Source organism: Carica papaya, chromosome 4 (assembly GCF_054855325.1).
Source record: "Carica papaya isolate Zhongbai chromosome 4, ASM5485532v1, whole genome shotgun sequence".
Taxonomy (NCBI): domain Eukaryota; kingdom Viridiplantae; phylum Streptophyta; class Magnoliopsida; order Brassicales; family Caricaceae; genus Carica; species Carica papaya.
Window position 1 is genome coordinate 31,792,278 of NC_142312.1, and position 25,223 is coordinate 31,817,500.

At 33.0% G+C, this 25,223-nt stretch overlaps 1 protein-coding gene and 1 long non-coding RNA gene across 19 annotated transcripts in view; one reads left to right on the forward strand and one right to left on the reverse strand.

Annotated features, from left to right (window-relative positions):
• The first annotated feature begins 181 nt into the window (after positions 1-181).
• The window catches only part of LOC110825744 (uncharacterized), a 26,152-nt gene continuing 1,110 nt past the window's right edge, over positions 182-25,223 (forward strand). For 3 of the 16 annotated variants that reach the window (XM_088219056.1, XM_088219053.1, XM_088219055.1), the window contains exons 1-10: positions 8,009-8,508; positions 8,615-9,089; positions 9,375-9,490; positions 9,847-10,016; positions 10,257-10,348; positions 11,136-12,732; positions 12,851-13,024; positions 14,230-14,338; positions 14,434-14,523; positions 16,919-17,092. In XM_088219056.1, coding sequence (XP_088075182.1) covers positions 8,735-9,089; positions 9,375-9,490; positions 9,847-10,016; positions 10,257-10,299 — 684 coding nt within the window. In that variant the 5' untranslated portion in view covers positions 8,009-8,508; positions 8,615-8,734 and the 3' untranslated portion in view covers positions 10,300-10,348; positions 11,136-12,732; positions 12,851-13,024; ... (1 more) ...; positions 14,434-14,523; positions 16,919-17,092. Of the gene's footprint in view, positions 286-8,008; positions 8,509-8,614; positions 9,090-9,374; positions 9,491-9,846; positions 10,017-10,256; positions 10,349-11,135; positions 12,733-12,850; positions 13,025-14,229; positions 14,339-14,433; positions 14,524-16,218; positions 16,801-16,918; positions 17,802-18,409; positions 18,545-18,632; positions 20,124-20,198; positions 20,469-24,431; positions 24,454-25,223 lie in introns of those variants that run through there. The other 13 variants (XM_088219049.1, XM_088219047.1, XM_088219043.1 and 10 more) reach the window with 13 other exon arrangements.
• On the reverse strand, positions 3,976-5,303 carry LOC148266565 (uncharacterized). Of its 3 annotated transcripts, XR_015818215.1 has the most exons (5): positions 5,164-5,285; positions 4,835-4,937; positions 4,693-4,752; positions 4,334-4,395; positions 3,976-4,227 (listed from the first exon to the last, which is right to left on the reverse strand). It is a non-coding gene; the product is annotated as an uncharacterized LOC148266565 (long non-coding RNA). The 3 variants fall into 3 exon arrangements; XR_015818216.1 differs by having other exon boundaries at positions 3,976-4,395; positions 4,835-4,942; positions 5,164-5,303; XR_015818214.1 differs by having other exon boundaries at positions 3,976-4,395.

The following is a 25,223-nucleotide window of genomic DNA, read 5'->3' on the forward strand; positions in this document are numbered from 1 at the left end:
TAGAGAATGGTGGAAAATGTATCAATTTTTTTGGGAGTTAGAGAAAAGGAAGAATATTTCCTTTCCATGGGGACGCGAACATTAGGAAAATGACTATTAGACTTGCAAAAAAAGTATGTGTACTCCAAATTCATTGTTTATTGTGTTACTTTTCTTTTTTCTAATCATTTTCATGTATTTGTTTCTTCCACTTTTAGCATGCACTTATTAATTATTATGCAGGTTGACATGACAACTCTTGTGAATATGACCGATGAGGAGCTCAAGGTCTTACGAATACTGACGGTAACTTTAAAATTGACTCAACGCTGACATGCTTAGCTTTGTATTACCACATCCGACACTTCTTTTGTTTGATGCCAACATCTTACTCTTATTTTAGATGATAATGGATTCTTGCAATGCATATTTCATGAGGTTAAAATGATAATATACATATTCAATAATCAATTAGCACATTTGAATGGGTCTATGCCATATCTACTAATGGATTTGGCGTGTTGAAAACTTAGGCTAGGACACTGTCCAGATGGCTTTATGTTCTTGCCTTTTATCTCAAAAGCTCTGGCCATGCATTTTAGTATTTATTTTTTGAGGTGATGGAATTAACACATAATTCTGCTGTCTCCTATAGTTTTTGTTAAGAATTAATTTGCAAATTAAAAATATAATTAATTTATCTGTTAGTAGTCGAATTTTATAAATTAGAATTTTTATATATTCTTTAATTTGTTAGCAGTTGTGGATCATAAATTAAATTTATTTTATTTGTTGAGGATTACAATTAATTTTAATATTTATAATAGTGCCTATAAATAATCATATATTTGAAGTTTTTTTGAAACAAACACAAGAAAAAAAATTGACTTTTTTCATTAGTCTCTTACTCTCGTCCTACAATTTCCAATAGTCTTCTATCATGGTTTCAATTTTGGTTTACTCCCAATTCAAATTGGTCAACACTTTTTAATATGTTAGTATTTTTTTAAAAATAAATTATATATATATAAACAAAACACATCAATGCTGATAGATGACAAAATTCTTCTTAAAAAACAGGATGTCTTAGTTGCCTGCATCTCACAATTTCTCCTGCATTCGGTTTAAGGAAGAGGAAGTGTTGATACACAATTTCTCCATGAGGTTAGTAATTGGTAATGTTACATTATCTTGGTTGGAAGCTTCAATATTTTTTGTTCAGATTTTGATTGCTTATATACTAACAACTTTCCTTGTCTATTTTGGACCAGGGTGTTAAAATAGTTTTCAAAGTTGGTTTGGCCTTGTTAAGATCTTGCCATGATGATCTGGTGAGTGATGTAGGACTTCATATCCTCTCCTGTTAACACGAATAATTGATCTATCGTTTTTAAAGAGATGACCCTTCTCCTGCTCCCTCAGATTAAATTACCCTTTGAGAAACTCATACATGCCCTGCGCAACTTTCTTGCCGAAGCAATGGAACCTGATGTGTTACTTCCAATGGCTTACTCAATAAAGGTCCTTTCTCTCTCTGTCTCTCTCTCTCCATTCGTCCCCCTTTTGGTTTCGGGGTACAATAAGCTTAAAACATAAGGAAGTTTTGCATTCATGCCACTAATTACTAATAGTTTCTTTATTGTCTGGTTATATGTAAACATTGCGATAGTTTTTTCAAAGTGATAAAAAATCTAGACTGAAATGCCATCTTCTCTTTATTTTTTCTCAAAAATCTTGCCACTTTCCACTTGACTTCAGCTACATTTATAGCTTAAATCACTGGCAAACTTGAACACCATCTTTTTTTCTTCAAGCAGCTCTTCATCTTGAACACACCATCTTTTGCCTCCCGCCTCATCTGCTCATTGCTACGTTATAGAGATGAAGAAAATCTAACCCCCTTCCGTCATTCACTTTCTCTTCTCTTATCCATTCCCCTCCAAGCCCAACATGAAATCTGATAATTTGAAACACCAAAAAGAACACCCCCGCTGGCCCATGGATCATTACAATCTTCAATTTCTACACTCCAAGATGCCAATCACATTTCTCAACAACCTTCGCTTCTCTCCTTGGTTCCCCTCAAAACCTCAATCTAAAGGTTTTTATTTTATTTTATTTTCTTTGTATTCTTATTTTCTCTGAACGTCTCGTTCTGTTATTTTTTTAAAATTTATTAACTCGTTATTTTTTTAAATTTCTTTTTGTGTTATTTGGTTGTCAAAGGGATTAGATTTGATGGGTCAATAGTGGATATGTTTGAACTGGGAAATATGGAGAACGGTGATGTGGTTGTGGAGACTAGGTTACGCGTGCCTTGCCTGTGACATTGACGCTTGATAACATCAAGGAAGCTCAGGGGGAGCTGAAGCTCAATCCTTCATCTTCTTCTCATGGGATCATAAGATTTCAGGTGCACCTCATTATGCATATAGAGTTGACTGTTGATTTTATTTTCTTGCAAAATATCTACTTTTGACTATGTGGGTATGTGATGATAGTTTTAATTTTTTTCAAACCGGTAAGTAAGTGATTTATTATATTTTCCAAGTGAAAATCAGCTTTCCTTTTTGGACGAAAAATTTTTAATTTGCAATGCAGGAGAGAAATAATATTTTTAATGAAGATATTATTAATTTTATATTAATAAATTAAAAATTAATACTTTAAAATAAAATATAATATCAATTTATTGTTAATAATCTTATACTTATGATAAATTGTTAAAACAACATTTTTTCATATTTAAGTAAACTCTAATAATTATGTTAATTTTTTAATATTTTTCTTATTTTATTATTAATTATATAATATATTAATTAAATATTTTATAGAAGTGTGTTGTAAAACTATTTTTATAGTATGTTTTACCAAATAATATATACATTAAATTTTGCTTTACTAAAAATTGTATCTAAAATTCTTTTATCAGCTCACAATAGTCACACTGTTATCAGACGTATAAAAATCCAATTGATATAACAATTAATTGCTAAATGCTCTTATGTTATAAAATTTCTTATTTTTTATTTCGAAGTTATTTAAATTTAATTTATAAAATTACATTTTTTATTAACTCATATGTTGAGATGGATGGTGCAAGCAATTATTTCCTTGAAAAGCTAGTCATCACTATCGCAGTTCATTTTCTTGAGTGTCTTCCATCACTAAGTATGCTAGATAAATCAAAGAAACATTGCAACATTGAGATCGTGATTGATTGTCATAATATAATAGTAGGTGTTGCAAATGCTTGAATTTTTAAGGTTCTCGTTATCCCAAAAGAGAGGTCTGTCCTAACATTCAATCCCCAGTTATTTTAAAGTAATTCACATGTATTTTTAGGGTTTAGGTTGGATATCTATGGTTATGTTGATGCTTAATCCTTTGAAACTATTACAAGGAAATTCAAGATATGTTTATTGTTAACAGGATGATGGAAGTGAAATCAGTTGCCCTCTTGGTGATCTTGTTAATATCGATGCTCTTTACACCTCACTTTATAGTTAAAGAATGCACTCGTCTTTTCTTGATTTGATACCTGTATCTAATTTGTACTTTTTTCTCTAACATTTTTGTGTGCCTTTATGCATTATCATCCCTAATATTTTTGATATCTGCAATGACTGCTTGTAGTCATGCTCATGCAACTAGTCTGACATGCTTTGATGAGTGCTCACTTGGTTTTCATAGTTTAGTTATGGTAGAGAATCATCAAGCATTGCAGTTTTAAATCTATGCCCATGTGTTCAGAGGTTCAGGTTCTAGGGGTCCAGGGGTCTCGGGTTCGGGGTTCAGGGTTCGGGGTTCAGGGTTCAGGGCTCAGGGCTCAGGGTTCAGGGTTCAGGATTCAGGATTCAGGCCTTGGTGGCATATAACAGGGTTCGTGATAGAGAAGTCTATAATCTCTTACAAAATTCTCTAGAACTAACAACAATTGTTAGATGCTTTATACGATAGTAGAATAGGTATTTATAAGACGCATTGCTCATGTGATTTAGGAAATAATCAAGTAAATATAATTTCGGAAATAATCCAAAACCAATAACCTAATTTAAGATAAGAAAAACTTTATGCTAGGAGGAATTCTAAAATGAATTCCATTAGCACATTGACTAGCCTAAATGCTTATTAGAAGAAGCCAAGATATCCAGAAGCAGAAGCTGAAGTTGGCGGTTTTACCAGTGCCTGCAGCTTCCAATCTCACTGGGACTTCTCTTATCCCCACCCCCCCTGTATACTAGGGCTCTTAAAACACAAAATGCAGACGGGGGAGGGGTGGATTCACAAAAGTCATATCCAGTCTCAAGTATGCAACTGAATTAAAATTTGGGAAAAAAGATCATTGCCTCACCATAGTCTGCAATCAGCAGGTCGGTCACAAGAAACCAACTGATCCATATTGAAGAATAATTTCTGCCAAACAAAAAGGAAGAAGGAGCATCAGACTCTGGAAAAGAGTTTCAAATAACAAAGCAATCATTCTCTGTTGAAGGAAAAAATTTGTATTTCAAATTTCTTACAGCCCTTTGGTGGCTTGCTATTTGGTTTAAATGTCCTCATTGTCTGCCTTATTCAATTACTTTCAAGTCCAAAATATGTTTATATAGAATTGTAACTGAAACTTGGCATTCCTTGAAAAAATCTTTAACATTACAAAATGATAATTAATGACAGTTCAAACATATGCTTTTTCACTTAAGCCACACTTACCATCAGCATGGTGGAACTGACAACAGATGTATTACCAGCTTGTTGTTCGAGGTAAGCTGCCTGCAGCATAAGGCCATTTCAGTAAAAAGCATTTATATGACTAGAAGCATGAGTCAGAATCACAATGAAGAAAACCACAAACATTAATTGGAAGAAAAGTCCCAAGTAAGTTGAATCTTTGAAGCAAATTGATAGAAGGTGCAGCAGCTCCATAAGAAAGCATATAGTTCAACTCCATCATTATCCTGAACTAAAAACAAACAGAACTTGTTTTGGCAAGAGCCTGGGAAAAGATGATAGATCTAATTCTTCTACTCCACAATAAGAAGCATCCACCAATATATACAGTATGAACATGAAACGTGCAATTTTTTGCAACAAAGCATGCTATTGGGAGGGGAATGCAAAGATAAAAAGCAGAGGTACCCAACAACCTAAAACAACAAAAACCAGTCAGCTAGGCGATAGTACCTGGCCCAAACTCTCAATCGAAGATGAAAGATCATGTATTGCAGACTCAATATCCTTCGAGAGTGACAAACCCAGACGAGCTGCAATCCTTAAGCCTCGCAAAATCCTTGTTTCATGACCAGAATTTCACACAAAGTGTTCAGTTATGTGTGATGTTAAATTTATCCACTCTATCAAATACCATGGGCTTACCGTGACATGTGAAAAAAAAAGCCCACGGGCTCACTGTAACAGAAGAAAAAAAAAAACGTACACACACGCACACACATACAAGCACCTACCACAATCCTCTTTGAATGAAAAATGAGCAGGTACAAGTGTCTGGAGCTGAAACCAAATCATCAAACAACAGGTCAAAACAAGAAAAGCAGCAGTTATCTTCAAGCAGCAAGGAGAATCATACAAGCTAAGGGAGAAACCTTTAAAGACTTTATGTCTACCATCCCATTGGTGTAGTCATAGATTTTATTCGAAAAGGGATCAAAGAATAAACTGTCTCGAAAAACACAATCCTCAACCACGTTAGAGGCATTGGAAGAAGTTTGGGATCAGATTTAAGAATAAACATAGAGATAAACGTGCTTCTGTTAGAAGAAGCAAATAAAGAAAAAAAGATATGGGAGATACAAATACACATAAATAATACCTATTAATTGTGAAGTCCCTGTGCATGCTGTTCTTCCAGCGGATGAAGTCTTTTTCATCATAGCCTCTAGGCAGTTGAGATAAAATAACATTGTCTTTTCTTTTGGTATTCTGCGCTACTGTATCAAAACTGGATACCTATCATGAAAGAGTTGCGAAAAAAGATAACCGTATTCTTAATTCAAGAAAGGATAGTTGGTCCATCAATTTGGACAATTCTTCCATTGGTAATCACCCAAATAATAAGAAGCAAATAATAAATTCCACAAACTCACCTCAACTACAGAATCCTTTATTCTTACTCTGCATATAGGAAATCGTCTTCCCACAATGAGAGAGTGATGAAACTGCTTCTTGATCTATGATAAAATTACATTAAAACCATTTAATTATAATAGATACAAACTGCATTACCAATTACATTAAGATGAGAGAAGAAGGGGGTAGGAGGAGGAAGAATGTCGTGTGAACCGTGGCACAAAACCTGCTTAAGATTAGCAGTGGTAATCACATCAAAATCTTTTGGCACCTTTTTTAGCAGCAAATCCCTCACACATCCACCAACTTAATAGGCCTCAAAACCTGAATTAGTAGCAGAAACCATCATTATGAATGACACATCATTGACAATGATAATTTCCTTATGACAAGCATATGAGTGAAAATCATTTGAAGATCTTCTTCAAAACATGCTTTAACCAAAAACATATGTAGTGAAACCAAAAACATAGGATCACATTGCTGCTCATCCAGGAATTCAATTTACAACTCATTATAGGAATTTAGGATTCTCTTTTAAGTAATCCTTTTGGCATTCAAGTATCTTCTTACTATACTGTCCACTTAAATCTTCTATTTGCTTATTTGTTTCTTTTTCTTTCATACTTTATCAAAGCACATTTTTTTTTATTAATTTTATAAAGATAATAAGTAGCACCATTTGGGCTGCAAGATATCCTTCTTCATGTCTTTTGTGCAATGAGAAATGTATGAGAAGTAGAAATTAAACTAAACAATATGAAGCTAACCAAAGTACATTTAAAATACTTATCAGCACCTCCGTAGCATTTTCTGCCTCTAAAAACTTCCCCAAACAACTTCTGTTGCTTCTTCCATGCGAAAAGCTACCTGTTCAATGTAATGCAACTTTAATTTTAATTATTCTTCATTTTGCGTAAACACTGATAATTTTTTATCAAGATATAGCTCTCTTGAGAAAGCTTCTCCAGCATCCTTTTAATATGTCCATGTTGTAAGGTTTGTCTGCTTTTTTGATGTCACACAACTGTCAAACAGCTGATCATTTACTGAGAGCTCCACTACCATGTTCTTTTTGCCTGTCAACAAGAGCATCCAAGACAAAAGTGAAAGATGAGAAAGTAAAAGTATCATTGTTATTATGCAAACTCTTGGTCTATAGAAAAAGTTATTTACAACTTACTTTTCTTATCTTTGAAATATGAAAATAATCTTTATAAGTCAGCCAATTGCATCTTGATTTCTAGGAACTGCTCTTGAGAATGTCTTAAAAACTTTTCATAGTCATGCAACTATCTTCCATTATAACAAATAGTTCTTTCTACTGTCTGCATGAAGATATTTTCATATTTCAAGCTGTGCTCTGGGTGTATCCTAGAATCTGCCAAACTCTTGTAACTTAGAATCTAAAATTCCAGATAAAAGTTTAAATACTAGTACCATCTCGATGGATTTTTTGAAGCTAAAGCTATCACCAGTGGCATTGCTTCTAGATCATTATTCCAAACCAATAGATGCAACAAAAGCACATGCAAGTTTACCAACTTCTCAGAAGAATATGTCAGGTCGACGTCTACTGTTGCTAAAAATTCATAGCATCATCTGCCGATTGTATTTTTGTACCATCTTTTGGGAGCTCTTCATGTAAATTAATTTTGTCTAACTCTTCATGGTTGGTATGTAGAACATCAGCGGTAAAGTCATCCATTCCTTTGGTTTTATTCTTCAGTGAAGCAAAAAATCAGAGGGAAAGAAAAGAAAAAATATCAGCATTGGTTCTATTCTTTTCTCATTTTAGTACATTAATAATTTTTTAAAAAATAAAAAATATATGTATAAACAGAATATAACTGGCAAACCCTGACAGATGACAATAAGCCTCCTGTTTGGAGAACATTTATAGCATCTGACAATTTCTCCTGTACCTGGCCTGTGAAAGAGGAAGAACTGACACTCATTAAAAAAAGAGAAAAGAAGAAAAGACTCTCTTCTCTCTTCCGTCCCCTCCAAAATTCTCTTCTCTTTATTTTTTTTTCTCAAAAATCACGCCACTGTCTACTTTGACTTTGCCTCCATTTATAGTTGAAATCATTCACCAACTTGAACACGCCATCTTCTTTTCTTCACTGGGCTCTTCATATCGAACACACCATCTTCTGCCTCCTGCCTCATCTGCTCACTGCCACCGGCAAAGGATAAAGAAAATCTAACCCCCTTGCCTCTTTCACTCTCTCTTCTCTGATTCATTCACCTCCAAGCCTGATAATTTGATATAATGGAAGAACATCTCTGCCGGGCCCCCGATCATTTATCTTGAATAATCTTGACGCTCTAAACTTCCACCATTAAAACCTTCACTTTTACACCCGATGATGTCAATCCCTTTTCTCAACACCCTTCGCTTTTCAAATAAATTGTTCCCATCGAAACTTCAATTCAAAGGTTTCTGTTTTTCTTTGTCTTCTCAGTTCTTGTTTTGTTGTTTCTTATATTTATTGGCTTATTATTATTATTATAATAATTTTAAAATTTCTTTTTGTGTTGTTAGGTGTTTAGAAGGGGATTAGATTTGATGGGACAATGGTGGATATGGGGGTGAAGTGGGCAAGATGGAGAATGGTGAGATGGTTGTGGAGACAAGATTACGCGTACCTTGACCACATAAAGAATGGAACTTGGACTAAATGACAGCATTCCATATTCAGAAGGGAGTCATGATCAGCTATTACAATTGGTGGTTGAACTGAAACTTCAGAATGAGGTGTTGAAGTATCAGTTTAATGGATTGAAAAATCTTCAAGCAGAACATACTAGGGCTCTCCCAAAAAGTGTGGCAGGTGGGGAGGAAAGAGGTGACTCTGTGGAGGTGAAAGATCTCCTTGAAAAGGTAGAATCTTTGAGTAGGGAGCTTCAGGAAGAAAAACAAACACGAACTGCAGCAGAGGAGGCTCTGAAGCATCTTCGAGAGGCACACTCGGAGGCAGATGCTAAAGTCCAGGAACTATCTACCAAACTTGCTGAAGGTTTGATGCCCAACAATTTAATAGTGAAATGTTACTTTCTTTTGATATGCAATGGAGGATTTACTTTATATGCTAATAATGATGCATCCTCCTCAAACAAAACTTAATTTGACAATCATGGCTGGCATTGGATGTTTGAGGACTTTTAGTCTTGTCACTTCCCTAAAAGAAGGACCATCACTTAGTTTACCTTTCTTGACCACAGTTTATTTTCTCCGAACATATGAAGTTCATCAGGAAGTATTTACTCTCTCTCATCTGAATATGATGATGTTCTTCGTGTAGCTCAACAGAAATTGGATCAAGAAATAATAGAGCGTGAAGATAAGTATGCTGATCTTGACTCAAAATTTAGCAGGCTTCACAAACGAGCAAGACAGCGCATTCAAGACATTCAAAAGGTGAATTCTAACTCTAGTTTTTCCCCTTACTTGCACTTCATAGCTATTTTAAATTACCCATGGAATATCTTGTTCCATTTTGAGGTAAATTACCATAATGAACTTGTCTGGAGAATGTTGACGTTTATGTTGGTTTTCTGGTTTTTAACTTAATGGCTAGATTGAAATATTCTCATTTGTGATTGGGTCCCTATTGACATTTTTGGAAGAGCCTTAATTAGTTGAATGAAAGTAATAAACCACCATGTTTCTGTAGCCGAACATTAAAAATGAACATATAAAAGCATGTTATCTATATTATGTTTAAAACCGTATATGAATATAGTTTAATTATTTTTTGGAGACTTTCATTCTAGGAAAAAGATTATCTTGAGGCCCGATTTCATGAAGTGAACGAAGCAGCTGAACGAGCATCATCTCAACAGTCCACTCTGCAGCGAGAGCTGGAGCGCACACGGCAGCAAGCAAATGAAGCATTGAAAGCAATGGATGCAGAGAGGCAGCAAGTAAGAAGCAGAAACAATAAGTAAAACCTCAAACGTGTGATTGATAATGGTTCTTTAAGTGGACATCTTATTGATTTTGTCTCAATCCTGCTCTAGAACTTGGGTTGATGCTTTCACTGCTACGATTTCCATGTCTTAGTCATGCTCTGATAAAGCTGTTTCAATATTCTCTTCTAGAATGTGATCTTTTCTATTATATGCTTTATTTTTTTGAAAAAAAATATTTGCTTTGGCATTTTAGTCATACCATTTTCATACAGACTCCGGGACAACATTGAAGAATTGCGTTTCACTGCAACCTAAAGAACATGCTCTCGAGGCATTACAGCAGTCGCTTTTGGAGAAGGAACAGGTATTAGATAGTTATGCTCATTCAGATGCTAATTTGCTGTAGCATTATTAGTTTTTTATAATTACAGGACTTGAATGAGACCATTCATTCAAAGTTAAGCTGTTGTATTACGCCAACCCTGTATGTCATCTTGCATGTGTTTATGCATATGAGTAACTCTGGCATTTATCATTTTATTTGTGGTCGTTTAGCAGATGATTAGACTTTTATTTTTTAACTTTCGAAAAAAGTTGAAATTTAATGTTCTTTTGAAAGATGAAAATTGAATCTTTTGTCTGCTTGTATGTGTTTATTCATGCATGTATTTTTTCATACATTTTTACTTTTTTAAAAAAACTCAAATCCATCTTACAACTACAAACAACTCTAACATACAGTTGAAAATGATTATATTCCTGTACATGATAAAAGTTGTATTGCTGTGGCATCTTTTCTTGGTAGTTTCCTACTTGTTTCACTTTATGTTTCTTCAAATTTATGCACCTACTTTTTCAAATTGTTTTTCAAATCCATCTTACAACCTCAAACAACTCTAAGATACAGTAGAAACATATTCCCTAAACGATGAAAGTTGAATTGTTGTGGCATCTTTTCTTGATATTTACCTACTGGATTCATTTTATGTTTGTCAAAATTTATTCTTCCAATTGTTATTGTTACTAATTGGACCAGAATCATGTTGTAATTTTTGGTTCACTTCATAACATATATAGATTTACTATGTACATCATGTGGCTGTGAAGAATGTCTAAGGTGTTGCCATCATGTTATGGTGTTCACATTTCAGGTTTTGGAAGACATGCGAGGTCTATTGCAAGCTGCAGTTGCTGAGATATCTGCTAGACATCAAAAGGTAATCCAGCACTAACATGCAGCGATTTGGTTCTTAAAGAATTGATCTTCCTCCCACCCCATATTTCCTTTTTTTCTTTATCTTCTATCTCATATTGCAAGATTGATGATTTACCTATTTCTTTGATCGATTTTATGCGGTGTCATCAAAGAACATAATAGGATAACCATTTAATACAAACAATCATGTAATACATAATTATTTAAGTAATCTAATATAATTACCTAAATAATCTTATGTTATTTATAATTATGTTGACTAGCAATTGACTATCAATTGCTCTCTTGGTGATCTTGCTTTTTGGTCCTCAAATTATAGTTGAAGTAAACTGTAAAATATGTGGTTTATTATTAATCTTTTTAATATGATTTCCGTATCTTATTGATTTGTTTTCCAATATTTTTGTGTGGCTCTAGGATAAAGGTCAACTCCCCTCGAAATTTTTTTTTATCTTACTATTTCTAGTATCTGTACAAAATTATTTTGGGTTTTTAAACAATCTCATCTGAGAGGGATTTTTTGCTCAATGTTGTTCCATGTTTTTTAGTTGGTAGTAACTTTTGGAGTTTCAATCATATGTGTTTATGCACTTTTTTTCCTTGAATCTTTTTTATTATTCTGAAATATATTTTATTCTTATATTTTCGGATAAAACTTTAATTCTTTCATGTTATTTTTATCTTCTTCTTTATATGCTATAAATTTCAACTACTTTTGAAGGAAATAAAATATCAGCAGTAGGATAGCAGAGAGGAGGAAGAGTGGAAGTCATAATAATTGTAATTGGTAATGCTCAGCTTTTTACAAACAGTACATTTGTACGTATAGATTGTATATACTTACAGCGGTAATTTTCTTGAAGAGAGAAGAGAAGACAAAGAGAAAGAAATAAAATATATTTTTTTAGAAAAAAAGTGGTCACCATCAAACAGTGAATGGTGTATAGAAAACACTGCAATAAACCTTGCTTTTACTCTCTCTCTATATATATTTAATGCATCTGACAATTTCTCATGTACTAAGAAAATTCGACGCATAAAAGAAAAAGAAAAAAAAGGACGAAAAGGTTCTCCTCTGTTGCCCCCAAAATTGAAATCTCTGATAATTTGAAATGCCATCTTCTCTTTATTTTTTCTCAAAAATCGTGCCACTTTCCACTTAGACCTTGGCTACATTTATAGCTGAAATCATTGCAAACCTGAACACAACATCTTCTTTTCCTCACGCTGCTCTTCATCTCGAACACGCCATCTTTCTGCCTTCCGCCTCACCCTAGAGATGTGAAGAAAATCTATCTCCTCCATCATTTCACTTTCTCCTCTTACCGTTTCCCTCCAAGCCCCAACATGAAATCTGATAATTTGAAACACCAAAAAGAATAACACCCCCCTGGCCATTTTTCTTCAATGATCTTGACAATCTAAACTTCCACTATTAAGTTTTTCATTTTCTACACCCGACGATGCCAATCGCTTTTCTCAACATCCTTCGCTCTTCTCCGCTTGGTTCCCCTCAAAACTTCAGTTCAAAGGTTTTTATATTTTCTTCATCTTCTCGTTATTTCTCAATGGCTTGTTCTGTTGTTTCTTATATTTATAAACTTATTATTATTTTTAAAACATTTCTTTATGTGTCGTTTGGTTGCCAAGGGGATTTGATGGGTCAATTTGAACTGGAGAAGATGGGGAACGGTGATGCAGTTCTGGAAACAAGGTTACGCGTACCTTGCCTGCGACAGTTACGCTCGAGAGCGGGCCTGATAACATCAAGGAAACTTGGGGGGGAGTTAAAGCTCAATCCTCCATTTTCTCATGAGATATCAGGTGCACCTCATTATGCATGTAGAGTTGACTGTTGATTTTTATTTTTATTTTTTGTTCTTGCAAAATATCTCCTTTTAGGTATGTGGGTATGTGATCATAATTTTAGTTTGTTTCAAACCGGCAAGAAGTGATTCATTTTATTTTGCAGTGAAAAGCATGCTTTAATTTTCCATAAATGTGAAATGAGTAGCTAAAATTATTTTTTTTTTGATGAAAAAATTTTAAAATTCGATGTAGGAGAGAAATAGTAGTTTTAATGAGGATACTACTAATTTTATATTACTAAATTAATAAGTGAAATTTTAAAATAAAATATAATATTAACTTATTTTTTATACATTTATATTTATGATAAATTGTTAAAACAATATTTATTTAGATTTAAAAAATTATAATAATTTAAATTTTGTTAATATTTATTTATTTTTAACATTTTATCATTTTATTATTAATTTTATAAAATATTAATTAAATATATTAGAATAGTGCATAGTAAAAATATTTGTATAGTAAGTTTTGGTAAATAATTTACCTTCAATTTAGTTTACTAAAAATTATTTTAAAATGACACCAAATAGAATGTGTCCGTGTATGCCCTAAAAGAACATAATTAGGATAATCATGTAACACTAAGAAACAAACAACCATGTGTTAGGGGTGGAGAAACATATTGTAATACAAATATAAATTCTTATTTTTTATTTCGAAAGTTTTTTAAATTTGATTTATAAAACTATATTTTTTATTAATCATAGACTAGTTGTATTTATCATTGATATATAAAATTTTTAATTTTTTAATAAGTTAATAATGAAAACGTTGAGTAAAGTGTGGAATGTAATATAGGATATTTATAGAGAAAATATTCAGATGGATAGTGCAAGCAATTATTTCCTTAAGATTCTTAGAAAAACTAGGCATCATTTTCACAATTCATTTTCTTGAATGTCTTTTATCACTAGGTACCCAAATAATCGAAGAAACTTTGTAAGGTTGACGCCATGATTAATTTTTATATTTTACACTTTATATGATGATAATAACAGAAGTTACAAATGCTTGATTTTTTTTGGATTTCGTTATCCCAAAGGCATTCAATCCGCAGTTAGCTAAAAATAATTCGCATGTATTTCATAAACTTACAAGCTTACTCCTTTGAAGCTGTTATAAGGAAATTCAAGTTATCTGTCTATGTTGACTATCAGCAGGATGATGGCAGTGAAATCAGTGGCTCTCGCCTGATGATCTTGCTGATATCAATGCTCTTTAGTCCTCACTTTATAGTTGAAGAAATGCATTCGTCTTGATTTGACGGTAACATATGTGTTTTGTCATTTATTGTTCTTGATTTGATGTGTATCTAATTGGTGTTTTTCTCCCCAATATTTTTGTGTGGCTCTATGATAAAGGTCATCACCCATCTGCAAACTTGTATTACATGTTCAATGAGCGCCCATTTGGTTTTCATCGAGCATCGCAGTTTCAAGTCTCTGCCTTTTGTGAGTCTTCATAATCCTTTAATTTCCAGATTTTGAATATTACTGAAAATATTGTATTTATTTCTTGTTTTATGATTTTTACATAATATTCTAGAGCTATACTTCACATGCTTAAATTTGTTAAGACTTTCTGGAGATCTTACAAGATTCGAGAATGTGGAGGTAGATAAATATCATGAAAAGACTTAATAGTTGATATAAGTTGAAAGAACTGAATAAATTACGAAGTTTAGAACCAAGAATTCTAGTAGATAAAGAATTAATTCAAATAGAAAGAAACAAAAATGTGTATAAATTATCTTGTCATAGAAAATTCAAGAAATCTAGAAAAGAGAAATTTAATTTTTTAGGGTTTAGGATTAAGGATTACCATATGAATATTAGGTATTTTGTTCCCAATAGAGTTTGTTTTCTTTTCTTTTTTGTTTCAACAAATAGAAATAATTTATCTGTTATTCTCATCGTTTCTGTAAATTTTTTTACTATGTATATTAGTCATAATGGAATAAAATTATTTTATTTTTATATTATGTGACGCAGAATATTTTCGTTTTGTTAGAATAAATGAATAAAAAAAATAAAATAATAAGCCTTTTATCATTTGAAAAAAGCAAATAGGTACCATCTTGACATTAATAATGACTATCCCTTAAACGGCCTCATGCATCTTTTTAAGCCTATATTTCATTCTCCAAATCTTCTTGGAACTAAACTGTTAATTTTGCCAGTTTGGTGTTTAGAATCATTCATTAAATTGTTTGGGTTTCATTGTTTCCTCCAAAGTCATGAAACTACATTAATAATACAAGAATCAGTTTCTGTTTTCTACTTTGACTAGAAAACGTTCTTCTGTGCTGTATATTTATCATAGAAGCATTGGATTTTTGCTCTGGTGTGGTCAATAACACATGACTTCTTTAATAGGATTCAAAAAAAATTTTGTTGAGAAAGCTTCCCCTGAAAATCTAAGAAAGAATTGAGATAAACTGAGAAATGATTAAATAAGAAATAATCCTCCATCTTCTTCTCATGGGATTAGAATATTTCAGGTGCTCCTCATTTATGCATATAAAGTTGACTGTTGATATTTCTTCTTTTTTTTTTTTTCTCTCGGACAAAATATCTCTTTTTGGCTGTGTGGGTATGTGATCATAGTTTTAATTTATCTCGTATTTTTTTTATTTTGAAGTCAAGTAAATTTAATTTATAAAACTAGTAAACCTATTTTTAGGAGGAGCAAAGTGTGGAAGATAATTTCTAGAGCATATGCAAACAATTATTCACTTCATTTTCTTGATTATCTTTTATTATTAAGTACCATCAGATTGATTTTCATATTTTACACTTGATATAAATATAATAGTAGAAGTTGCTAATATGTGCTTGAAGAATGGAAATAAAATATCAGCAGTAGGATAGCAGAGAGGAGGAAGAGTGGAAGTCATAATAATTGTAATTGGTAATGCTCAGGTTTTTACAAACAGTACATTTGTACGTATAGATTGTATATACTTACAGCGGTAACTTTCTTGAAGAGAGAAGAGAAGATAAAGAGAAGGAAATAAAATATATTTTTTTAGAAAAAAAGTGGTCACTATCAAGCAGTGAATGGTGTATAGAAAACACTGCAATAAACCTTGCTTTTACTCTCTCTCTCTATATATTTAATGCATCTGACAATTTCTCATGCACTAGGAAAAATCGACGCATAAAAGAAAAAGAAAAAAAAGGACGAAAAGGCTCTCCTCTGTTGCCTCAAAATTGAAATCTCTGATAATTTGAAATGCCATCTTCTCTTTATTTTTTCTCAAAAATCGTGGCACTTTCCACTTAGACTTTGGCTACATTTATAGCTGAAATCATTGCAAACCTGAACACAACATCTTCTTTTCCTCACGCTGCTCTTCATCTCGAACACGCCATCTTTCTGCCTTCCGCCTCACCCTAGAGATGTGAAGAAAATCTATCTCCTCCATCATTTCATATTTCTGCCTTCCGCCTCACCCAAGAGATGTGAAGAAAATCTATCTCCTCCATCGTTTCACTTTCTCCTCTTACCGTTTCCCTCCATGCCCCAACATGAAATCTGATAATTTGAAACACCAAAAAGAATAACCCAACCCCCCCCCCACCCCCCGGCCATTTTTCTTCAATGAACTTGACAATCTAAACTTCCACTATTAAGTTTTTCATTTTCTACACCCGACGATGCCAATCGCTTTTCTCAACATCCTTCGCTCTTCTCCGCTTGGTTCCCCTCAAAACTTCAGTTCAAAGGTTTTTATATTTTCTTCATCTTCTCGTTATCTCTCAATGGCTTGTTCTGTTGTTTCTTATATTTATAAACTTATTATTATTTTTAAAACATTTCTTTATGTGTCGTTTGGTTGCCAAGGGGATTTGATGGGTCAGTTTGAACTGGAGAAGATGGGGAACGGTGATGCGGTTCTGGAAACAAGGTTACGCGTACCTTGCCTGCGACAGTTACGCTCGAGAGCGGGCCTGATAACATCAAGGAAACTTGGGGGGGAGTTGAAGCTCAATCCTCCATTTTCTCATGAGATATCAGGTGCACCTCATTATGCATGTAGAGTTGACTGTTGATTTTTATTTTTATTTTTTGTTCTTGCAAAATATCTCCTTTTAGGTATGTGGGTATGTGATCATAATTTTAGTTTGTTTCAAACCGGCAAGAAGTGATTCATTTTATTTTGCAGTGAAAAGCATGCTTTAATTTTCCATAAATGTGAAATGAGTAGCTAAAATTATTTTTTTTTTGATGAAAAAATTTTAAAATTCGATGTAGGAGAGAAATAGTAGTTTTAATGAGGATACTACTAATTTTATATTAATAAATTAATAAGTGAAATGTTGGGCCGCAATTGGAAGAGCCTTTGATTTTTGGACCTTAAACCGAGTGAAGGCTCGAGAGCGTAATAGACACAAGCGGATTTCTGGAAATTAAAGTTTGACCCATGTGTTTGAATTTCAAAAAAAAAAATGAATGGCAAACATGGGTCCGTTGCGTATGAACGAGGCTCCGCTTAACGGTTATATGCTCACACCAAAGAAGACAAATACATAGAGAGAGAGAGAGAGAGAGAGTAGTTTTTTCTGTCACACAGAGAGAGAAAGCAAATGGAGAAGCCAACGGGAACATCGGCAATGGATGTTTTCAAAAGCTTGAGAAAGTTGGCGAGGGTACATACAGGAAGGTTTACAGGGTGATGGAGAAGGCTACCCGCAAGATCGTGGCTCTTGAGAAGACCCGTCGTGAGGTAACAACCCTATTTTGTCTCTCTCCGCTTGATTTCCTTTTCCCTTTTCTTCTTTCTTGCTGGATCTGCGTTGATTTGCTTTTTCCAGAGGTTCTCGGTTTCTTTGATTTTGAGGAACTTCTTCTGTTCTTGGTCTTCCTAAGAAACGTTTCTTTAAGATCTTGGGCGATCGGTTCTGACACCCACTCTTCCCAGTGAAAATCTTGTATGTGCGTCTTACAACATAAGCCCTAGAGTTCCTAATTGATACTTTGCTTTTTTCAGATTTTTATTTTCTTACCACATAGCTTTTCGTTTTGTTTTATTAATTGAAGGGTTTAAAGTCTTCTCATTTGGGATCTTGATGTGTCCCATTTTCTTCTTGTATTTCTTACAACCGCAACAGCTAGAAACAAACCTTTTTTATTTATTTATTATGATATGTACCTCTGAAAAAGTCATCGACCCTTAATTTATCCGTTGATACCGCGGAGGCTTTTGTGTCTTAAATTGCCACCCTCTGTGAATTTCATATGTTGGGTCTTTTCCTGCTTAAATTTGCAATTTGTTCTTGACTTTTATTTCAACATCTCGATCTTAACGTTTGTTTCTTGCCATGCTCTGTTCAGATTGCTTTATGTCAAACAAGGATAGAATAAAGAACGGAAGATAGTACGCTAGCTGGTTTTTGATTACTTGGACACTGATCTCAAGAAATTCCGTAAGAGCTGCTGTCAAACTGGAGAGAACATCCCGCTAAAATGGTCGGATAATGTCAAATTTTATGTTTATTTTTTTATAAATTTCCAAATTTTATGTAAGATAACAAGAAATATAATTAACATGTTGCAGAGCCCGATGTACCAACTCTGTAAAGGTGTTGCCTTCTGCCACGCTCATGGAATGTTACACAGGTATTTTCTTCATTCTTCACTTAAATCATACACAGGAAATTGTCCTTTCGTTGCAGGGACCTTCAGCCTCACAATCTCTTAATGGATCGACAGCCAATGGTGAGGTAAATTTTGTTTCTTTGTTAACTGTTTTATTATATACAAAATATAGTAAGGGAAAGGAAAAGAAAGGATATGAGATGAAGGGAAAGGAAATGAAAGGAGAGGAAAATAAAGGAATAGAAAAGAAAGGAAAAGGAAATAAAGGCAAACGACGAGAAAGGAAACAAAAATAAAGGACAAGGAAAGGAAAGGAAAGGAAAAGAAAGGAAAGGAAAGGAAAGAAAAGGAGAAGGAAAGAAAGGAAAGGAAAAGAAAAGGAAAGGAAAAGAATAAGGAGAGAAAAAGAAATGAAAGGAAAAGACACTAAAATAAAATAAAAGAAATGAAAGAAAAGAAAAGAAAGGCAAAAAAAGAAAAGAATAGAAAAAAATGAAGAGAAGTGTTATGTACTCGATACTAGAATTTTGTCACCAGGCGATTCTCCAGAATTTCTTGTTCTTGGATCTGCTTTTCCCTTATTGTGATTCCTTGAGCAATCTATAGTGAGTTACATGCAAGCTCATCAAAGAGAGTTTGAAACCTTGGGGCTTGGGGCTTGGGGCTTGGCGTCTGGTTTGCTGGTGTACCGGAGTATGACCCATCATCTTGGACATGGACTACGTTTTGGGACTGGATGATCAGATTTCCCTAGGTACCTGCACTTTATACCTGTCATATTCTCAACTGTGCTATGCTTGTGGGTAGAGGTAAGATCCTTAGCTTTTAGCATTGAAGCAAATACGTTAAATTCGAAGGTCTCTCCTCATTTCTTTCCTGATGGTGCAAGTGAACTCACTGTATTTTTAAATATAACAAAATAATTAGGTGGGTTATGTAAAAAGAAGAAAAAGAGAGAATAATGACAAGCCAAGCTTTTCAAGATGAGAGAATAAAGACTTGATTGTAACTATAGCCACAAATATCATATTTTTAACTCTATTAGCCATATTAACTAATATGATGTAAAAATCATAAATACAATATTTTCACTAATATTCAAAAACTGAAAATTAAAAGATTATGAAAACTCACAAAAGGCAGAGACTTCATAATTTCATTTCCACAGGTCAGTTGTCCCTAGAATAGTCCTTTCTATTTTCTTCCTGCCGCCAATTTATAATTTTTATCGACTCTTTGTTGATTAAAAAGGTTATGACACACTAGTTGGCGAGCGTGGAGGACAGAGAGGTAATAAATGGGTGCGAATATGAGAGAGAGAGACAGAGGAGCTCCAGGTGATTGACTCATGTTTATGTTTAATTGATCTGCAGAGAATTGCTATTGCCAGAGCTCTACTGAAGAATGCACCAATCTTGCCCATGCATCATCCTAGAAATATCTTTAAGATGTAAAAAAAACATCTCACTTTCTTGGTCATGGCTTGCTTTCATTTGACTCCTGTCTAACGCCTGTCTTACTACAGGCAACAAGTGCCCTGGATGCAGTCAGTGAACGCCTTGTACAGGAAGCTCCGAACCATCTAGTGAACGGCAGGACAACATTAGTGATTGCTCATAGATTAAGCACGGTTCAGAAAGCTCACCAAATTGCGGTTTGCTCTGATGGAAGGATTGTTGAACTGGGTACCCATTTTGATTTACTAGCTATGAAAGGGCTGTACGCTTCACTTGTTGGCACTCAAAGACTTGCTTTTGAATGATTTGAATTTGATAGTCATCATTGCCTTCTTCAACTCTTACTCTCGTTCTTCATCCAGTGATCCAATTAAAATACAAAAAAAAAAAGTTAATTCAGCAACATTTTACTTACTGCTGAATAACGACAACATCAAGTTGGCATTAATGTTAGGATAGAATAAAAAAGTTAGAACAAGTCAAAAAATTGTAAAATGAAGCTTTTTGAATTTCGAAATTCCTAAAAAAGAAGATATTGTAGTCACTAATTTTTATGATTTAAGGTTTAGAATTTGTCGCAGAACAAAGTAAGAATTGCATTATTCAGAACTGTAGCATAAAATCCCTAGATAAAAATCAAATGCTTAAAATAAAAATAAGAAAAATACATCCACAACAAATAGAACTAAGAAATATAAGTATTCTACGAAACTTCTCAAAGGCATAGAAGCAACTTACTCTGCGAGGAGCCAATTCCTTTTTGGTTACAGTATGACCTTTGTTCAATCCAACACATAGGCCAGTATTTGGCTGTTTTGAAAAGATTATCTGTTTCAACATTACCAAAAAGGACAGCAAGTTCGATAAATAGAAAGCTAGTTCAAATTGTTAAAACGAATTCCTCCATTTTTATTGTATGTTATTAGTCAAATTAGTAGGCAAGGAAGCAGGAGTTCCAATTCATTTGCGATCTGCAACGTGCAACACCTTGAGAAAAACCCTTTGGGCACCAGTTCAGAGATGACCAAGTCTCTTGACTTGAGTACGTCATTTTGACAAGACCAAGTCCTGAGATTCCATTTTAAGTTTCCTAAATTTAAAACCCGTATAAAATTAAAAATTTATTTTTGCACATGCAAGCATAAAATAAGTAAATCGAGGTGCACCTAGGTTGATAACAATTTTTTTCCATGCTTGTCATTTATAATTCATTTAATTTTCCAATATTTTTGTAACCAAAATGTTATATCTGATTTTCCACCTGGGTTCAAGATAATAATTAAGATATTTACATAGCTGACCGATCAATAAGGCAAAAATTGAAAGAATTAATAGAATAAAAGTAAAGGGGAGGATGTTTGGAATAGCTTTGAGAAAATGTGCATAAAGGAGTAGGGTGTTTAAAAGATAAAATTTTAAAAAGAGACTATTAAACATTTGGATAAAGTGTTAATTACAAAAATAATATCTGTTAGATGTCATACAACAAATATTCTTAAAAAAAATGTTATCTAACAAGTATTTTATAGCAGGTTGAATTTAATATGATATGATATTGTGTTTTATATTGATAAAATTTTTTATTCATTTCATATATTTTTAAAATAATATCTCATAAACACAAGTTGTTGAATTTATATCAATTTATATTATGCATTTTTAATTATAAGGAGGTATACCATAACTGTTATATTATGACTAAATTAACATATAATTAAAAGTATCTCGGTTCCAACATTATATATAAATTTTTAAAAATGATAATAAAATTGAAAAAGTACAATTTAATATATAAACCCTCCTTTGAACAACAAGCGCAGTGCGAGAGAGAGATGTACAGTAACTAATGTTCGTGATATATCATCAATTTGTATGTCTACAAAAATGAGTGCCAGAAGCACATTTCTTGGCTTCCACTCTCAAAAAATAGTCCCGAGCAATGAAATGATTTGTAGACACGTACAAGATGGACTACGTCAATCGCATTGTCACATCTGGCGTGCCTGCCACAGTAGAGGACCGTGCTGGGGCAGCCACATCTGCATCTACCTCTGCCGCCACTGTGGTTGAGTGTGTACAGAATTTCATTATTGCAGAGGATTATTTGAAACTGAATATGGTGGCTGTTGACGAAGTGCACCATTTATTATCAAATATTCAATTACTTTCTTTTTAGTTTTCCAATAAAAACTAGTTCAAGTATTGAATAATTATTATCCTGCTTGTTGCCATTTTTTCTCTCTTGTTGGTGTCGTTGGATTTCGAAAAAGAAATGTTGTATATGTGTGTGTGTGTATATATATATATATGGAAAACCCTTTTTGAAGCTACCCACTAACCAGAGTAAGTAAAAGAACACAACGGGCAAAACTCTTAACCTTTACGGTGACAGATGACGGGACGTATTCATCTGACAATTTCTCCTGCACCCAGCTTGGGGAAGAGGAAGAGCTGACACGAAAAAAAAAGAAAAAAGAAAAGACTTTCTCTTCTCTTATTCGTTCCCCTCCAAAATCGTGCCATTTTCCACTTGATTTTGGCTCCATTTTATAGCTGAAATCATTCACCAACTTTTCTCTGCTCACTGCCTCCTCCAAAAGATTCTGAAAATCTTCTCTTTCACTTTCTCTTGTCTTCAATAATCTTCCACCATTAAATCCTTCATTTGTAACACGTAATGATGCCAATCCTTTTTCTCGACATTCTTCGCTTTTCTCATCTTGGTTCCTTGGAAACTTCCATTTAAAGGGTTTTGTTTTTATTTGTCTTCTTTTTTTTTTTTTACTCTCAGTGATCCTTTTTTGTTTTATTATATATTTTGACTTAGCATTAATTTTTTTCAAAATTTCTTTTTGTGTTGTTGGGTTGTTAAAAGGGATTAGATTTGATGGGTCAATGGCGGACATGGGTGAAGCGGGGAAGATGGAGAACGGTGAGATGGTTGTGAAGACAAGCTTTACGCGTACCGTGGGTTGGGAGCATCAAGGAAGCTTTGGAGGAGTTGAAGCTCAATCCTCTCCATCTTCTCATGGGATGATAAGATTTCGGGTGCACCTCATTATGCATATAGAGTTGACTGTTGACGGTAAAATATGTGGTTTTTCTTTATCATTAATTCTTCTTGATTTGATATCCGTATCTTATTGATTTGTTTTCTAATGTTTTTGCGTGGTTGAAGGATAAAGATCATCGGGCATCACACTTCCAAATCTCTGCCAATTGTGAGTATTTATAATCCTTTAATTTTCAGTTTTAGATTGTATTTATTTCTTATTTGATCATTTTTACATGGTATTGTAGAATTATATTGCACATGCTTAAATTTCGTGAAAGTGGAGGCAGATATGGTTCTTTAGATCTAATAGAAAGAACTGAAAAAACTGATTGTAATTTCTTATCATAGAAAATCTAAGAAATTTAGAAACAAATAAATCAAATAAAAAGAAACAAAAAAAGAAAATAACTATCAATTTAGAAATAATACAAAAAAATAGAAAGAAAGAAAAAAAAATGAACTATCAATTTAGAAATTAATCCCAGAAAAAAAATTTACTATCAAATATGAAAAAAGAAGCCCATATAAAGCAATTTAGAAATAATTAATTTAGTAAGAAATAATAAATAATTTAGTAAATTGAATCCAGAAACAAAAAAATCAATCAAAAGAAACAAAAAGAGTTAAACAGAAATTAATTTAGAAATAAGCCCACATAAAGAAGTCTAGAAATAAAAAATAATTTAGTAAATTGCATCCAGAAACAAGAAATCATCCAAATTAATTTAGAAAGAAACAAAAAAAAAATGTATTATCAAATTAGAAATAATATGAGAAAAAAATTGATTATCAAATATGAAATAATAACTAGAAATAATAAATAATTTTGTAAGAAATAATAATCTAGAAAAAAGAAGCCCATATTAATTTCAGGGTTGAGGGTGCAGGTGCACACCTATAGACTGTTAATTTTTCTTTTTCTTTTTTGTAAAATATCTCCTTTTTGCTGCGTATATGTGATTGTAGTTTTAATTTATTTAAAACAATCATGTATTAGACGAGCCGAAGATGTGGAGAAACATAATCATCATATTTTATTTTAATCTCTTACTTTTTATTTTTAAGTTATTTAATTTAAGACATAAAATTATATTTTTGGTTAATTAATAAATTATTTAGTACTTTACATGCCTAGTTTAAGGAGTAAAGTAATTTGCATGTATTATTTCAATGTAGTCGGCTATCTATGATATGTTGATACTTAATCCTATGAAACTTTTATAAGGAAATTTAAGTTGACTATTAGCAGGATGATGGCAGTGAAATCAATTGCTCTCTTGTTGATTTATTTGGTCCTCACCTTATAATTATTCTTATTGATTTGTTTTTCATTACTTTTGCGTTGCTCTAGGAGAATGGTTGTCTCCCCTATTGTTGCTTGTAGAGGATCATCGGGCACAGCAGTTTCAAATCTCTTGCCATTGTGAGTGTTTTATAATTTTTTATTTTTCAGTTTTTGAATATTATAAAAAATCTTGTATTTATTTGTTATTTTATCATTTTTACATCATAATCTAAAATTATAATACACATGCTTAAATTTGTTAAAATTCTTCTAGATATCTTGTTAATTTTGTGAACGTGGAAGTAGATATGGTTTGGGGGTCGGGGTTTAGGAACTACTTTGCCTCATAAATATTTTTTTTAGTACCTCGATAATGTTTTCTGCCTCATCAAGCTGCTCCTGCCTTATTTTATAGAAGGAATTCAGTATCTTTCAGTTGTTCCTCAACTGATTTTGCTTTTTCCTTCAAAATCAGAACTTCAGAAATTATAGTAGCATGTTGGGCATTGCTGCTCTCAAGTTCTTTATTTCTTCTTCCAAGCTGCTGAAGTATAACATCTTTGGCATTTAGCTCTTCAAGTTTAGATTTGAGTTGAACTTCTCGTTGCATTGAACCATATAAATTAAATTGAGCAATATGAAGCCAGCCAAGTAGTTCCTTGAAATACCCATCAGCACCTCTGCATCATTTTCTGCCTATAAAAACCTTAGGACTTGTAGACACGAGAGAGATTGAATTTTTAAAGAAAAAAG